Source organism: Prionailurus bengalensis, chromosome A3 (assembly GCF_016509475.1).
Source record: "Prionailurus bengalensis isolate Pbe53 chromosome A3, Fcat_Pben_1.1_paternal_pri, whole genome shotgun sequence".
NCBI lineage: Eukaryota > Metazoa > Chordata > Mammalia > Carnivora > Felidae > Prionailurus > Prionailurus bengalensis.
Window position 1 is genome coordinate 48,298,842 of NC_057354.1, and position 17,947 is coordinate 48,316,788.

At 44.0% G+C, this 17,947-nt stretch overlaps 1 protein-coding gene across 1 annotated transcript; it reads left to right on the top strand.

Annotated features, from left to right (window-relative positions):
* Nucleotides 1-11,758: 11,758 nt before the first annotated feature.
* On the top strand, nucleotides 11,759-16,957 carry CSTL1 (cystatin like 1). Its single transcript, XM_043603010.1, has 4 exons — nucleotides 11,759-11,853; nucleotides 12,499-12,915; nucleotides 15,997-16,110; nucleotides 16,840-16,957. The coding sequence occupies exons 2-4, from the start codon at nucleotides 12,697-12,699 to the stop codon at nucleotides 16,921-16,923; spliced, it is 417 nt and encodes a 138-aa protein (XP_043458945.1). The 5' UTR covers nucleotides 11,759-11,853; nucleotides 12,499-12,696; the 3' UTR covers nucleotides 16,924-16,957.
* Nucleotides 16,958-17,947: the final 990 nt, after the last annotated feature.

The window sequence follows — 17,947 nt, forward strand, 5'->3', positions numbered from 1 at the left end:
CCACGAGCAGCCCTCAATCAATGAGTGTTGGAAAATTGGAAGATAATTTTCTGGCGGGACATCTCTGAGCAATGTTTCACACTGTCTTGTGTAGTTTCCCAGTGGTAATGAGCCCCACTCATTACATACAGTAGTGCTCACAGGAGAAGGTTGCTAGTTCTGTACTCTTTATTGACTTTCTTCCCTTGCCTCTCCCCATACTCCTACCAGTGCTGCCTTCTGGTGTCACCTTCCAGGAAATTGGTTCCCCTGGAATCCTTGTCTCAAGGTCTACTTCTGGGAGAACATAAACTAAGACAGGGAGTGTATGCAGTGACGACCAATAGGCATAGTCTGGTGCCCATGCACAGTCGTGGTGTTCATTACAAATTCATAAATCAGCATTGTCATCTGTGGATAACTGTATACTTGGGGTTCTGGTTGCCACTTCAAACTTAGTGGTGTCAAACTACAATGATCATTTATTAGTATCATCACTTGTGGTTCTGGGGGCTGACTGGGCTCAAATGGGGTGGCTCCCATCAAGTTGGGGGTCTCTCTTTCAGGTAGTAGCTGGAGCTGGGGTCACCTCAGGGCTTTCTGCTAATGCTTGCTGCCTGGGATAGGAAGACATGAAAGACCAGAGCAGCTGAGGCTCCTGGTGTTTCTCTCTGAACATTTACGTGGTGTTCAGGGCTCCAAAAGTGATGGGGGGAGGGGAGCCAGGCAGCTGCTGGATTACCTTTATGACTTAATCTCTGAAGTTCCAAGGCATCATTTCTGTTTCCCTAAAGCAAATAGCTCAAGCTCACCCATATTCAAGGGGAGTGTCTCTAAGGATTTGCAGATGTGTTAAACCCCCCAGAGTTACATTCAAGGGAGCCAGTCCCCACCCTGGTTGCATTGACAAAACTGTGAAGCTACAGCCCCCAGGCTGGGGAGCAGCCCCTCACCTCCAAGGGCCTTCGAATCCCTAGAGGGTCTGCCCCATCTTCAGCTGCCTCCTCCAGTGATATCTCAGCTTCACTTCTGTCTGTAACCTAAGAGTGGCTCAGAGGCATTGGAAGGGACAAGGCCAGGGCTCCTCTAGTGTTGTCCCCTTTAGAAGACAGGTAAGAAAATAATTCATTCCAGAAAGCTCTTCATCCAAAAGCATCCAAGTAATTAATTAATGAAAATAAATATTCCCTATTCATGTTGATGAGGTTGGGCTTCTGTACTTTGTGCAGCTTTGAGGATAGAATTTAATTACTCTATTTACAGTGATCCTTTTCATTTTCCTTGTGGACTCGCAAAACCTGAGAGCAATGAATGGGAAACTTCAGGGGGATAATTTGATAAGTGTTTTTTTATTATATATTTTTTAAACTTTCAAACAAACAGTAGTTAGTGTATGTATGTATGTGTGTGTTTGAGACATTTCATGCTGTGTTGAAATTGCTACAAATATTCCTGAAGACAGCTTTGTTGATATTATTTACCATTTTCTTGAGAAATTATTCCATAAAATTTAGACCAAAGAATTAGAAAAGGCAAAATTAAATATACAAAGTATCTGTTAGAGGCAACATAGAAGATAGTAAATTAAGTTCAAGTAAATACTTCTGAAAAAAAAAACATTATGTCATTAATTAATGTTATTCTTTTCATTAACTGATTTGAAATTCCAGAACACATTTTGAAATTAACTGGATGTTTTTAAAAGTGGCAAATGGTACCTGGGTGGCTCAGTAGGTTACGTGTCTGACTCTTGATCTCTGTTCAGGTAATGATCTCAGGGTTTGTGAGACCCAGCCCTGAGTTGGGCTCTGTGCTGATAGCACAGAGCCTGCTTGGGATTCTCTCTTCCTCTCTGCCCCTCCCCTGCTCGTGTGCTTCTCTCTCTAAATAAATAAATAAACTTTAAAAATGGCAAATGGATATAAAACAAAGATGCCCCAACTTTTTTATATGATAAATTCTAAGACCTTTCTCCTATAGGCTCAATATGTTTCTTCCCAGAGTTATGGTTCTGAGCTGTAGGCACAATGGCTTACAGAGAAAAATGGTTTATTTCCTGGACCATTTTGATTTCCTTTCACATTATTATTTTAATTTAATTGATTTAAACTTCTTTAATTAAAATAAATTTTAGGAGAATTCTTTTCTATTCATTTCTATTCATTTTTATGTATATGTTTCCTATCAAATCTTTATTAAGCCTATAACTATGCAGATATTATCACAGTGTATATTTGTATTTTGTCTGTTTAGGAAACATAAGCATTTTCAAGATTGCTACCAGTCTTTGCAATGAATTGTTGATGGATAATAGTTCTTTGCACAAATTTTATATAACCCTTTCCTATTATGACACATTGGGGGTTCATCCTATTTGCCTATTACCAAAATAGTCGGGTTTGTCCCAAAATGAAGAAGGCGTTTCCTATCAGTGGTCACACGGTCACAAGCTTATTTAGGGTGTGGTGCTAACATCTCTTCATACTCAGTCTGAAAGAACTGAGCCTTCATAAGCCCACTCTACACTGTTGTAAATACAATACAAATGCTCTGCATTTGAAAATACAGTTAATGCTCAGCATTCGTGGATTCTATATTTGCTTTTAAATTTTAATGTTTATTTATTTACTTTTGAGAGAGAGAGAGAGAAAGAGAGAGAGAGAGGCTGACAGGGGAGGGGCAGAGAGAGGGAGACACAGAATCCGAAGCAGACTTCATTGCAGAGAAGACTAGCAACTCTTCTAGAGGATTAAGATCATCTTGCAACCCTGTCAGCACAGAGCCTGATGCACGCCTCAAACCCATGAACTGTGAGATCATGACCTAAGCTGAAGTCAGATGCTTAACCAACTGAGCCACCTACATGTCCCATACGGATTCTATACTTGTGAATTTGCCTATTCGCTAAGATTTATTTGTAGTCCCCAAATGAATACTATGGCATTTCTACAGTCATTTATGGACATATGCAGAGCAGTGAAAAATTGGAATGACCTGATATACATCTTTTCAGCTTAGGCTGGACAAGGCAACATTGTCTTTTTTGTGTTTGTTTGTTTGGTTTGGTTTGGTTTTTGTTTTTATTTTTGGCTTTCATACTGTAATAAGTATTTTTCTCATGGTCTATTTAGTGCCATGGTTTCCATGTTTTTGTACTTTTTTGGTGGCTATGGGTGGCTATGAGTTCAATGTTAACTAGTCAAGATGTAGGTCAAATAAAGTGTCTTTAAATAGAAATACGTATAAAACAAGGTTATGTGTTAATGGGTTGGCAAAAATGTGACCAGAGACTCAAAGGAACCAAACCTGTGCTCTCCTTAGATACAATAGTTCAGTATTTGTTAACTCAGTGTTTATGGCGACTTTATAGACCATATTTATTTTGATTGATGAAAATTAGCTGTATACTGGGAGGCTTTCTCAATAAAGAAAATGAAATGAAGCCAGATATAGAATCTCTCTTTCCCAATCCCTAAAAGGAATAGACAAAAAAAGTAAAAGACTAGCAACTCTTCTATAGGATTAAGATCATCTTGCAACCCCTCTTCTCCATCCCAGTCACTATCCTGCTTTATACTGTTCTCTGCCCCAGCATGCTGACCTACAGAGGCTCCATCAATAGGGTCCTGTGTCTTCTGGTATCTTGTTGCATTAGGCCAATGAGATGCCCAGCATACGATGGAGGGCAGCAGGTGAGTGAGATCATGGCATTTGTTTCCCAGCCCTTCTGCAGGGTGGTCAGCTGAGGCTCTCTGATGTCTAGATCGCTCCCCTCATCTTCCAGCAAATGACAACCATGTGCCCTGGATTCCCTTGCACCTGCAGCACTGTAAGTACCTCCAATAAATAAACCTTCCTATAGTGAGTGTACCTCTGTTTATTGTGGGGACCCTGATTGACACACTCCCCAGCTTGTTGTATGGGGTGTAACCTTGAAACTCAAACTATAAAAGTCTCATATGAGAAAGGAAAATCTTGGGCCAGTCTTAGTCATGAACATGGATAAAAGGATTCTGAACAAGATATTAGCAAACACACCATGCACAAAAAATATTAATGGTTATGGACATAAGTGTGAAATGCTTAACTTTAAAACTTTTAGAATTTTTTGCTTTTTTTAAATTGAAGTATAGTTGACAATGTCACATGAGTTTCAGGTGAAAACTTTTAGAAGTTTTAAATGAAAATACAGGAAAGTAGCTTCATGACCTTGATTTCCTAAATGAGACATCAAAATTGCAAACCATAAGAGAAAAAAATCAATACATCCACTCCATTAAGATTAAGGATTTCTTTTCACTAACATAGCATAACTGAAATGAAAAGACAAAACCACAACCCAGAAAAAGATATTTACAGTAAATAAACCCCAAAATAATTATTACTAAGGATAAATAAATCCTACAAATCAATGGAAGGCAAACAACCAAATAGAAAAGATGAGCAAAGGACTTGAACTTGAAGACTTGAAGGTTACAACAAAGTTTTGGCCTGCTTCAGCATTGGCTGCTTGTTGTGTCAGAAGATGGTGGAGTGCTCATGGAAAACAGCAGTAGAGCAGGAGACCAGAAGCTGGAGCACAACAGTCTGCAGAGCCTGCATGCCTTTTATTTGCTTTCGAAATGAGACGTGATGGTTACTTAAATGGCATAGCCTGCTAAGGAGCTGGTAAACTAATGCTGCACAAGTGAAAACAGCTGCAGAAAGGACAACAAAAGTAGGGCTCCTAGGTGGCTCAGTCAGTTAAGTGTCTGACTCTTGATCTCGGCTCAGGTCATGATCTCACAGTTCTGAGTTCAGGCCCCGTGTCAGGCTCTGTGCTGACAGTACAGAGCCTGCCTGAGATTCTGTCTCTCCCTCTCTCTCCCTGGCCATCCCCTGCCCATGCTCTCTCTCTCCAAATAAATAAATAAACTTAAAAATAAAAAAAAAAAAGAAAAAGAAATGAGACCAAAGGCTGCATGAAGGATAATGGCCTGCCTCCTCCCCAGGTGGAGATCCTACAGAGACAGTGAGAATGTTCTGTCTCTTGTGACATCTCTGACATTCTGAGCCTCGTGGCTTCTCAGGTTTCCTTGTCTGGAAAGAGAAAATGTACACTGAGCCTTTTGGGGCAATGCCAGCTCTGAGCCATCTGTAGTACCACCTTGTCATTGTTGGCATTCTGTGCCTGCTGCTGGCCTGCTCCCCAGGACCAGCGGGCATCTCCAGCCAATATCAGCCACGTCCTTCTGCTGCAGCCCCAGGATGAGGGCTCAGGGGCTCAGGGCTGCAGTGGGGGCTGCTGCTGGTAGCCTGGGCAATGCTTTCTTGCAGCTTCCCTTGGGAGAGTACTCAAACAGGTACCCAGACGGCAGATTGCTCCTTGCTGGGATGGCTTTGAAGGGTTTCTGGTGACAGGGTGGGTCTCAAATAGATTTGCTTCTTGTCAGGGTAATATCCAGGTCAGCAGCTGGTTGAGAGCAGGACAAAGAAGAGTTTATCAAACAGTGCTTGAATGAATGAATGAATGAATGAATGAATGAAATAAGGTGGGAGAAGAACCCAAATGAGATCAACCCTGCTATTTACAAGGGCATATTTGTTCTCTGAGAGTTGTCACATCATCTTCTCTCAGCCCCTATGATGTCAATGGTGACAGGGATAGAGAGAGGGCAGGAGGGGAGAGATCACAGAAAATAGCCTGGAGCCCCAGGGAAGTTCTACCTGCTGCACCTCCATGGCTTCTTGGAGGAGGTTTCCCCTTCTTGAAATAGTCAACATGGCCCTGTGTGCCAGGCACTATACCAGGCACTTCTGCACCTTTTACAATAATCTGATGTATTTACTATTATATGAATTTTACAGATGAGGAAACTGAGACTCAGAAGGTAAAGCAGCTGCCAAGCAACAGTGGAAGGGCTGCCTCACATCTGACTCTGCTCTGCATCTCTCCGACCCCTCATAGCAGCTCCAGACTCCACAGTGAGAACAGAACTGACCAGCCTGGATGTCTGGACTCAGCCTGGCTGGGTAGGGGATGGTCTACTTGGCTATCTGTCCTGGAACATGCCTGGCATCCTAGGGCATGGATTCTCACCTGCTAGATGACATCCAGGTCCCTTCCTGCTTTGGGGAGCAGTGGCACTACACTTCAGGTTTCCAGTCAGAAGCATATCATGATGAACAATGTTTTGACCAGGCTGATGAGTGGTCTATGCCAGCCCAAGGGAGTTGGGATCAAGGAGGAGCCTAAGAAGTTCATCTGGGGTGGAGGGTCAGGAATGATAAGATGGAGGAATGGATTAAAAACCACAGCCAGGAAACTCCCCATTTCCAAACTCCTCAGCCCACACAAGCAGAACCTTACTGTCTGCAGTGATAAGACACATTCTCCCTCTATTTCCTGATAATTTTTCCCTGGGAGCAGCCTGACAAAGAATTTCCAAGCCTGGTTGGCAATAGACAAAACCAGGAAGTTGTGCAGTTCACAGATAGCTCCCCATACATTCCCACCATGTCACCCACAAACCACGCAGCTGTAGGCTGATGGAAGACAAATTCCATGCACTTGCCACTATGACTGCTCCAGCAGTGGCACTGCTACCAGGTTCATCCTGTGACTCAAAAGGCCAGGTGTTCTGGGTTCTTGGAAAGATGCTTATTCTTTCTTAAGCACCAACTACTAACAAGGTTGACTGTTTTCCTCTGGATCGTGCAGCAGCAAATGAGAAGGTGGCCTGGGCCCAGGAAGGTGGGAGGGGCTGAGGTTCAGGCCTCAATCTTCTCATACTTGCCCCTCTGTGGCTCTGGATAAGGCCAGTCTTTTCTTTGCTTTTTATATTTAATTTTTTTTTTAAGTTTATTTGTTTATTTTGAGAGAGACAGAGACAGAGTGAGGGAGGGAAGGGCAGAGAGTGAGGGAAAGAGAGAGGATCTCAAGCAGGCTCTGTGCTGCCAGCGCAGAACCCAATGTGGGGCTCAAACTCACGTCCCTGAGATCAAGGCCTGAGCTGAGATCAAGAGTCAGGTGTTTAACTGACTGAGCCACTCAGGTGCCCCTAATGTACCTTTATTCCATGGAAAAAAATCAGGGTCCCTAGTTCCTCTTCTCCCACAGCTGTAACCAGGCAACACAATTTCCTATTATTTGATGAAAGTAAATAGATTCTCTATTGTCTCCTTGTTTAGTGGACATGACCAGGCATATATAGAGCCAGGACCTCTACCTCCCCATTATTCATGGACATAATCAAGTTTCCTGTTTAATAGAAAATAGAAAAAATATATATATTGGTGTCTGCCTCTGGTTCTGGCACAGGACTGAAACTCTTGTAATTTCCTAAGTGGTAAGAGAACTAAGAGCATCTTTTGTTCTAATATTTGGTCTTTAACCCTGGTTCCTGGCATAGAGCTCCTGAAATTTTTGTATTTCCTAGGTGATAGGAGTGCCTTTTGTTCTAATGAGGTGACTTTAGATGGGTTCCTGGATGGAGGCTGGCCATCATACAGAACAACCCATGTTTAGAAACTTGGAATTTTTAGTCCTGTCCCCCACTCTCTTGAGAAGGGAGAAGGGCTAAAAATGGAGTCAGTGATAGATCATGCCTACATGATTAAGCCTCCATAAAATCCCTAAAATATAGGGTTTGGAGAGCTTCCAGGTTGGTCATCATGTGAAGGTACCAGGAGAGTTGCCCTCAAAGATAGGGCATGGAAGCCTTCCCAAATACCTTGCCTTATACCTTCCTTCCATCTGGATGTTCATCTATATCCTTTGTCATATCCTTTTATAAGGTAACTGGTAAAAGTGTTTCCCTGAGTTCTATGAACCAGACTAGGAGATTAATTGAACCCAAAAGTGGGCCATGGGAACGTCAGGTTTATAGGAAGTTGGTCAGAAGCATAGCTGACAACCTGGAATTGCACCTGGCATCTGAAGGTGGTGGTGATGGTGGGGCAATCTTGTAAGACTGATTCCTTCACCTGTTTACAGGCAGAGTGGACTAGTGTTGGAGAGAATTGCTTGTTGTGTGGAAAACCCCCACATATTTGGCAGCCAGAAATGTCAGAAAGTATATTTTGCAAGATGGAAAATGATACTCATGGGAGAAAAAGACCATAGGGAAGAGCTGGCATTTTCCTTACCCAGGTGGGAAGCTGAGTTTTTCCTTGTTACCTACTTTCCCTTTTTCATGGAAATATCTAGAAACCCTACTTTTCTCTAATTCCTTGGACATGACCAGGCTCCCTGTGTCCCCCTATTAAATAGATATAATCATTCCCTGTCATTTCTTCCTTATAGACTTTCATAGACTTAACCAGGTCACATGTTTTCCCCTTATTCCATGGACATGGCCATCTTTCCAATTTTCTTCTTATTCCTGGACATCTAGGGCTTCTATTTTCCCTTTACTCCATGGGAAAGAGTGAGACCCCCATGCCCTTCCCTGTTTCACAGACACTATTAGGTTTCCTATTTTCTTCTTCATGCATGGACATACCAGGTTCCCTGTTTCCTATCTTTTGCATACTCACATTCCATGGACATGGCCAGGGTCCCTATATTCCCCTCACTACATAGACATAGTCACTATCTCTATTTTTTTCTTTTTATATGGACACGATGGGGCTGCCTATTTTCCTTTTATTCCATAGATATGGCCAAGGAACTCTGCTTTTCCCCTATTCTATTGATATAATGAGGTCCCCTACTTTCCCATGTTACAGGGACATGCTCAGCACTGTATTTTCTCCTCATTGCATGGATATAATCAAGCCTAATAGTTTCCTTTTCCATGGATTTATCAGGCTCAGTGTTTTTATCTTAATTCATGAACATTTTCAGGCCCCTTATTTTCACCATATTCTATGGACATGACTAGGGTCCTCCATTTCCCCCTCACTTTATGGGCATTATACTGCTGTATTTTCTTGCGGTCTATTCTGGATATAGCCAGGCAATTTTTTACTCTTTATTCTGTGATTTTAACCAAATCTCCTGCTTATCCCTTACACCACAAGCATTATTGGAATCCTATTTTCTCTTCATTCCATGGACATAACCAAAACCACCATTTCCCCCTCAATCTATGGAAATCATTTGTCCTCCTGTATTTTTCCTCTGATCCATCGATATAATGCTGGTCCCCTATCTTCATCTTATCCCATGGGTATTATCAGATCCCCTATTTTTCACTTACTCCATGGACATTAAGCATAGAATTGATGAGGCCTCCTATTTCCCTCCATTTCCATGGATGTGTTTATTTTCATTTTTCCCTTCTCCAGGGGCATCACCAGGGCCGCTGTTCTCCCTCCTTCCAGGGAAATAATCACCCCTCCTATTTTCCCTGAATCCATGATGTGGAGAGATGAATAATAACCCACTGTAAGATGTCCAGATCCTAACTCCTGGAGCTTGTGAGCATTGTCTTACATGGTAAAGAAGGACTTTACAGATGTGATTGAGTTCAAGATCTTGAGACAGATCATTCGGGATTTTTCAGGTGGGTCTTAAATGCCATCCATATTTCCTTATAAAAGGGAGGCAGACAGAAGAGAAGGAGGTCATATGCTCACAGAAGTAGAGACTGGGGTGATGTGGCCATAAGCCAAGGAATAGTAGCATCCAGTGGATTTTCCCCCAGAGCCTCTGGAGGGAGTTCAACCCAGTCAACACCTTGATTTTGGTCTAGTGAAAATGACTTCAGATTTCTGGCCTCCAGAATGGTAAGATAATACATTTCTGTGGTTTTAAACCACCAATATCGAGGTAATTTGTTACAAAACCATGGGAAACTAATACACATGGACACGTCCATACTCCCAAATTTCTCTTATTTGGTGGAAATTTTAGTGGGGTGAACTGTGGTCCCCAAAAATATATGTGCAAATCCTAGCCCCTACTACTCATGAATGTGAACTTATTTGGATATAGAGTCTTTGCAGGCCTAATTAAGGACCTTAAGATGAGATCATTTGGATTTAGGGTAGGTCCCAAATCCAATGACTGGTATTCTTAAGGGAAAGAAGGGAGAAATCTGAGACAAAGAGACAGAAAAGAAGGCCATGTGGAGACTGGTGGAGATTGGATTTATGCTGCTATAAGTCAAAGAACTCCAGAAATTACAGAAAAGATCCCTGTTTTCTGTTTTATTCTATGGATATCACCAGCGTCTAGATATTTTTTTCTTATTCCATGGAAATTACTGGGGACTCATTTTTCTCTTACTTTATGGACATGACCAAGGTGCATATTTCTATAAGTAGATCATTTTTTAAATGTATTTAGCCCCATCTTCTTATATTTTTTAATATAGCCCAATGAATGTTACTTTTCCTTCCTCAGGTCCATGGTCTGATGGGCATATCTCAGGTTTCCAGGACAGGCTGCCCTTGTCCAGGTCTGAATACTCACACATATTACTCAGAATCCTTATGTATCTATTTGACAATGGCACTCCTGCAGCTCTGGGTCAGAGTGTTCCAAAGCAGACACCTCCATCAGCTGGGCAAGTCCTACAAGGCAGCCTCTGAGGGTCAGGGGAGGATGTCATAACATGTCTAGTAGGATTTTCACTAGGTGGTCTGTGTTCCAGGGCAGTTGGCATGCGAATCACTATGGGCTTCAGCGTTTGGGTTCGGAGTCATGAAAGAATCACCCAGAGGATGTTTCTGAGCACTGACTGATGCCTGACCTGGGAACAGGTTGTTTGCTACATGGATTTAGTCTCCACCACAAACCAAGATTAGTAGTTTTCCCCATTCTCATATTATAGATGAAGAAACTGAGACTCAGAGATTAATTGCCTCTCCTAGAGTCACCTAGCAAGGGATCTGAACCCAGGAGAGTTGGACTGCTAGGTGGTGCTGCTTCTCAAAGACAGGTCCTATTTATTTTTGAACATTTTAACCTTTATTTGAAATAATTTCAGACTTAGAAAAAGGCAACAAAAGTTGTGTGAATTTTGTTATATACACTTCATCCCACTTTCCCAAATGTTAGCATCTTTTGTAACTACAGTGAAATGGTAAAAACTAGAAAGTTAACATTGGTGCAATGCTATGAACTGATCTACAGACTTTCTTCACATTTCAATTGTCCCACTATTTTTTTTTTTTCCCTCAGGATCCCATTTAGGGTCCCACCTTAACAAAAGTTTTTAGAATAGGAAGCTATTACAGCCTTCTGAGTGCAGGTGATGGGGTTCAGGACATACTATGCCAAAATATGGCACCTTGGCGCATTGAAGATTTTAAGACAAAGGAGTTTTAGGAAACGGTGAAGCAGGAAGGATACTCTGACCCCCTCCTTAGCCCTCCTTCCTTGAAAATAGGAGACAAACCTCTCATGTGAAAGACACCCTCCTGGTACATGGACATGGAGGTCATCCTTTTCTCTGGAGACACGGAATTCAGGGTCAAGAAGCCTGTATAAACAAGCCTTATAACTTCTTCACCATTTATTACCCCTAGTCTCAACTCCATTGTCTTGTTAATTCTTCACACATTTATTATTTCCTTGTCTACAGGGTATGCAAGCTTCTTGTTCTGGCCACTTCACATCCTCATTCTCTTGTGAAGTTTCCCATGTATATATAAAAGGTCAATTAAACCATGTTTTTCTCCTGCTAGTTAATTCTAAGGCCCAGCCAGAGACCCAAAGAGGGTAGAGGAGAATTTTTCTTGCTTGACATAAGTAGCACCTAACCTTCAGGGGGCCACATGATTAATCTGTGAATAAGGATCAGGGTTTATTCCTCCCTCACAGGGAGGCCAAGATTACCTCACAAAGCTCTGTTGGAGTCACACCAATATAGCAAGAGCTGGTGCCAGGGCCTGCAGGCACAGTGGGATCCAGCAGCCAGAAATCTGTGGTGAGAAAGGTGGCAGGTTAGTAAAGAGAACCTGTCCCTAAAGGAGACACAGGGAATAGTTGATGGCCAGGTTAGACAGGTAGAGCCCACAGAAGGTAAATAGAATGTATCATGCCCTGTCCCATGTCCCTGATTCCTCATATTCCAGTTCAAATATTACCTTCTCTATAAGCCTTCCCCAATTTCCACAACTGGAACTTCTCTGTCCAATATGCTTCTTACTGCATAGCACTGTAAGGCTCTGTTTTGGGGGCTTTATTCCTCAATAGATGTGAGGGTAGGGAGAGGGTCTTGCCCATTTTGGCAAGGTGTTTAGAAATTATGCTTGTCTGAATAACTAAGGGAACCAAGCTGGTGTCATAAATATGTGGAAAATGTATGGACCTGAGAGTGAATTGGGCAACCACCCAGGGAGATTTCATGGGTTGGTCCTTTTGTTTTTCCTTTAATGTTTGTTTATTGAGAGAGAGAGAGAGAGAGAGAGAGAGCGAGAGAGAGAGAGAGAGCACATGCATGCATGCAAGCAGGGGAGGGGCAGAGAGAGGGGGAGAATCCCAAGCATGTTTCACACCATCAGCACAGAGCCTGTCATGGGCTCAATCTCATGAATTGAGAGATTATGACCTGAGCCAAAATCAAGAGTCTAATGCTCAACCAACAGAGCCACCCAGGAGCACCACGGTTTGGTCCTTTGGTCAGATTATGGTAGAGCCTTGAAAGACGAGGTTGGGTTCTCAATCTCCATTTAACCTGGGAAAGCCCACTTGGTGAAGACTGCTGTAGGAGGGTGAGCGAGTTACAGCCTGGCCCCAGCCCGCCCTGGCAGGTGCAGCGGATAGGAGATTTCTGAGGCTGTGAGATGGGTGTTGGATGCTGGAGGAATCCTCTGTTGCTGTTGGCTGCTCTCGTCCTGGCAGCCAGGCTGGGTCACTTTCAAAGGTGGGAAGGCTTCCAGGAGAAGTCCACGAGCGTGAAAAACATGAATTCAACCCTCAAGTTCTTCATTGAAACCTACAACAATGCTAGCAATGACACCTACTTATTTCAAGTTGACAAGCTACTTCGAAGTCAGATGCAGGTTTGTGCCTCGGTTTCTCTGGATATGGGCAGTGCCCATTTGGATATGCGGGGACATGGTATGGCTCCCAGAGAGAACCAAGTGATGGTTTCACCAAGGCAGGGGGAGGCTTCACTTAGGATGAGCATGCTTTGCAGTTGTTTGGACCCCAGAACTGCCTTAGCAATGCTTTTGAAATGCCAGCCTGAGGACTGGAATGAAACTCTGTCACTCTTGGTCTAAAGTAAAGATGGCCCCTGAGGTTCTCAACTATTCTTCCTTGGGAAGAATTGCCTTTTTAATTCTGAAATTAGTCCTGCCAGAGTGACAGCAAATGAGGATGATTTTGTTTCTTTTAATGGTATGCTTTGTTAAAATATAAATATTCTCTATAGGTTCCCCCTCAACAATAGTTTTTCAATTCTCAGGGCTGTAGAGTTTGGAATTTCTAGCTGTATTGTACAGAAATCCGAAATTGTACAGAGGGTTTTTTGGGTGGAGGGAAGAGGAGGAGTGAGGGATAGGCTTCAACCAGATCATTTCTCTTTTTATGTGTTTTGAATACAAAGCTTCTCTGAAATATATTAATTGGGAATGAGAGAGAAAAAAAGTTATTTGAAGACCACTTTTGTGGGTCCAACTGTCCCTCAAATTTACATGGTAAACTATATGTAAGTGAGGGCAGAGACAATAGCACATTTTAGTTCAATTAATACAATTTGGAAAAAAAAGATTGACAGGAGAAAAGGTCTCTGGCCAGAGAGAGGGGCAGTGGGAACAGGAGGAACCAGCAAGGGTGGGGAACAGAGAGGGTTGGGCAGTGTTAGTGTGACACAAAGCATGCCTGACATCATAGTGTGTGGACATCAGCCTGTCCCTGTTTCAGTCACATACTTTTGCCCCAAGGTGGTGCTTATCAGGACCAAGAACACTGAAGTGACTTTGGCCACAAGGTGGTGGCTGTTGACCAAAGATCTTGCCAAATTGGGAATCCCAGAAGGCCTGTCTTGTGGAGTCAGCCCATTATTATTAACAGTTAACTCTAAAAGAATAGTTTATGAGCAAACTTCTGATGTCATTCAGATGGATGAAAGAACAGCATGTGTGTGCCCCTTGGTGGCAGTGACCTGGGTTAAGGGTCCTTTTACCACATGATTACCTCTGTCCTAATACCTTACAGAGGGGTATAGGAGGTGGGCCTGGTGGGCTGCCTGCACCCAGGCTCTAGGTCCTCCTAATTGTGGGATCTTGGTCAAATGCCACCCATACTCTCCAGGCCTCAGTTTCTTCACCTGCAAGTGGGCAGAATGAGTGAAGCAGCACTCATGAAAATAATTGTCTTACTTGATCATTCTTCTTATTATCTAGCAGTGCAGTCTAATAATAAATAAGAAAACATTTTGCACACTGAAATGTTAAATTTTTTTTAACATTTTTTTTTTTGAGAGACAGAGAGAGACTGAGCATGAGCAGGAGATGGGCAGAGAGAGAGGGAGACACAGAATCCGAAGCAGGCTCCAGGCTCTGAGCTGTCAGCACAGAGCCTGACTTGGGGATCAAACTCACAAACCATGAGATCATGACTTGAGCTGACACTTAACCGACTGAGCCACCCAGGCACCCTGCACACTGCAATGTTAGTAAAATTCATGGCCAGTGTTTTAGATTTTTCATACATACAGAGCATGATGAAGGTCCATGTGAAAGCCCTGAAGGATGCCAATGTCTGGATGGAACTGTCCTTTGATGAAGAGCTTGGAGCCCTGCATCTGGAAGTTCTTCCAGTAGCAGATGGTGGAACCAGGATGCCAACACTACCCTCGGGCCTCCTTCCCCTACAACCACCCTGCGCTTTTCTGAGGACAGTTTCCTCCAGGGGCAGTGTGGGCACACTCTCCTTCCACTTCCACCCACCTGGGAGAGTGCCAAGGCTTCTCCTTTGGTTTGACCCAACACTGGGACAAGGAAGCAGGGAACTTCCAGGAGTTTCTCCCCTCCCCCAGGCAGAGATCTCTATCCTGTACATTGACTTGAGGGATCCAGCTATTTCCAACAGAGAACATGACTCACCAAAGCATTGATTAGAGTTTCATTTCAGGTTGTGGGTCCTCCCTGCCACAAAGGGCTTTCCCAGCCTCTCTGCCTGACACTTGACTCCACTTTTCCCAGACTCCCTGCCTGTGTCCTCACAGCCTGACACTTGAACATGAGCACAAGAAGACAGATCCCAACAGCTGGGAATAACCCTGGTGTGTGTTCTCCATGGTTTACACATTCACTCTTCTCCCCATTCTCTAGATGAGAAAACTGAGGGAGGTGGCAGGGCTTGGCCAAGGAGATAGAGTTGGCAGGGGTTAAAGCCAGAACTGTAGCACAATTCTGTTATCTTCTGTTGCTTTCCCCAACTCCATTGCTGCTTCAGAGTAATGTTCCCCACACTTTGCTAAAATATTTAATAATTCATAATAAGTTATTTTAAAATTTTCTTTGTGCATTCAGCAAGAATCATGCTTCTCTTTAGCCTAGGCAACAACTCCTTGAGCAGTCACAATTATCTGGACTCTGTAGTTGAAGAATTGGAGGCTGCTGGGCATTTGCTCAAAGGCAAAGTGTTAGTAGGTGGGGAATGAAGGCCCCAAATCAGTTCAGTTCCTAAGCCTGTGTTTTTCAGCTCTGTTGCTAAACTTCCATTCAGGTTGGTTGGGAAGGAGAGTAGGGAGGAAGAACATGGATGAAGCTGAGACAAGATGCACCTGTAGGTATTCTGAGGATCACGTGCACAGATGTGGTGGGTATTCTGGGACTGCTGGCAGCCAAGCTCCGTGTCTTGCCTCCCTCATCCTGGGGATGCAAGGGAGATAGGTGAGAAGCCATCTGTGGCTGTAGCAGTGAAACTGGTCCAGAGCAAGGGGCAGGGCTCTGCACATGCTGGGGATTGGCAGAGGCCATGCTGACTTGAAGAGGGAGCCATGCTTTTGGTGGATGACCTCTGGGAAGAGGGGCTGTGGTTCCTGGGGCTTTATCTCATCCTAGCCTTACTTGGAGAGGTCCAGCAACTGGATGCTTGGAGTCAATACTAATAGTGGCACTATTTCTTGGTAGCTGACGACTGGAGTGGAGTATATGGTCACTGTGAAGATTAGCCGGACCAAATGTGAGAGGAATGGCACAAGAAACCATTCATGCCCCATTCAAAACAAAAAAAAGCTGAAAAAGGTGTGTGGTGGCAGGGCCTTCTGATCAAAGGGGGAAAAGTAAAAATCTTAAAAGTAGACCAGAATTGGACATTGACAGCTTTTCCAGCTATGTGGATATGGGCAGGGTGAGGGATAGCCTGAGGGTCTCCTGATGCCACTGGAGGTGCTCAGAGGTGGGAGGAAGAATGCGCAGTCTCCCCACCTGCAGCTCGTACAGCTTTGGCCACAGGCCTTCTGTCTCCTCTCCTAGTCCCATCCTGGTCCTCAAGTGGAAGTGGTTTACTTTCCCTGGCGATTTACTCTGTCTTGGCTCACACTCTCCAGGTCCCTGAAGATTGTCTAGTTTCCGTCTCATCTTCCAACCTCTGCCCATCTTTTCTGCCTTTTCCCAGTTCCTCCTGGTGATACCACCTGCATGCTGGCAGACATGAGGAACCCTCTGTGCCTGAATGCAGGTGCAGGAGGACTGATGTCCTGCACAGACCTCATCCCCATGTCCTACTGGGCTGCAAGCGCCAGGCACACCTGTTCCAGGTCCCAAGTAACTGGGCAAGGAGCACCCATGGTGAAATCCCTGTTCAGGCTGGCCCCACTCCGCCCCACAACATGACTGTGAGCAGATACCCCCACCCATGTGGTCAGTGTGCAGATAACAGTGACTGGTCCAGACTCCCCAGACAAGGGCTTGGGGCGAGGGCAAAAGCTTTTTGTTTACCTTCAAAAAGTGGTTTTCTTTCTCCTTCCACAGAGTTTCATTTGTGATTTTTTGGTGTACACTGTTCCCTGGATGAACTACTACCAACTCTGGAACAACTCCTGTCTGGAGGCTTGAATGTATCGGTGCAAAGATCTTTGATGAAAACTTAGATGGCCACCTGTGCACTTTCTATTAGACTTCTGAAAGGCCTCATTCCCTCTTAGCAGGGTCTCCACACACCCACTCACACTTGCACACAGTCACATACATGCATGTGTACTCACAATGCATGCAGACACAGGCACACTTACACATATGCAGTCTCACACACCCACACTCATGCACACACTCATATGCTTACACACTCACACTCACTCATGCACACGTTCAGTGGCCTTTAGGGGGCTGGTACAATTTGAACAGAAGGCTGTTAGCTCTTTGGAAGAAACACGTAGTTTTTCAACTTTGGCACATATCTCTGAGAGTTGTGATTCTGGCACATCCTGACCTCTGGCCTGAGCTTGCAGGATCTCTGTTTCTTCCCCACACTCTCGGTGACTTGCACATCTTTGTGAGTGTGGCTGAGGTCCCCAAGTTCACTAGTCCAGTAACTCAGTAGGAGGACCCCCAGGACACAGCATACAGTTGTACTCATAGCTATGGCTTATTACAGTGAAAGGATACAAGACAAAACCAGCAGAGAGAAAAGGCTGATGGGGAGAAATTTTGGGGAACTAGATGCAGGTTTCCAGAGTCCTCTCCTGATGAAATCACATGAATGCACTTAATTCTCCAGCAGTGAGTTGTGATAACATGTGTAAAATGTGTTTCCCAGGGAAGCTCAGCAGAGACTGAGTGCCACAGATTTTCCCTGGAGTGCACACACAGGGAGTCTCTGCCTAGCATGTGTCCAAACTTCAGACTTCCAGAAGAAAAGCAGGTGTGTGGCATAAATCACATTGTACAAACAGTGTAGACACATGAGGTCCTCTCATTACTTGGGGAAAGTTTTGTATCAGTGTAGGGAACTGTTTACCATCCAGGTTCTGACACTCCAACCAAGGCCAACTTTACAAGTGGGCCTTTCCAAGGACAGCAGTCTTGACTGGCTGTGTGAACTCTTTCCTTCACAGAGAGTTCCTGAGCCTCCCATGTGCTC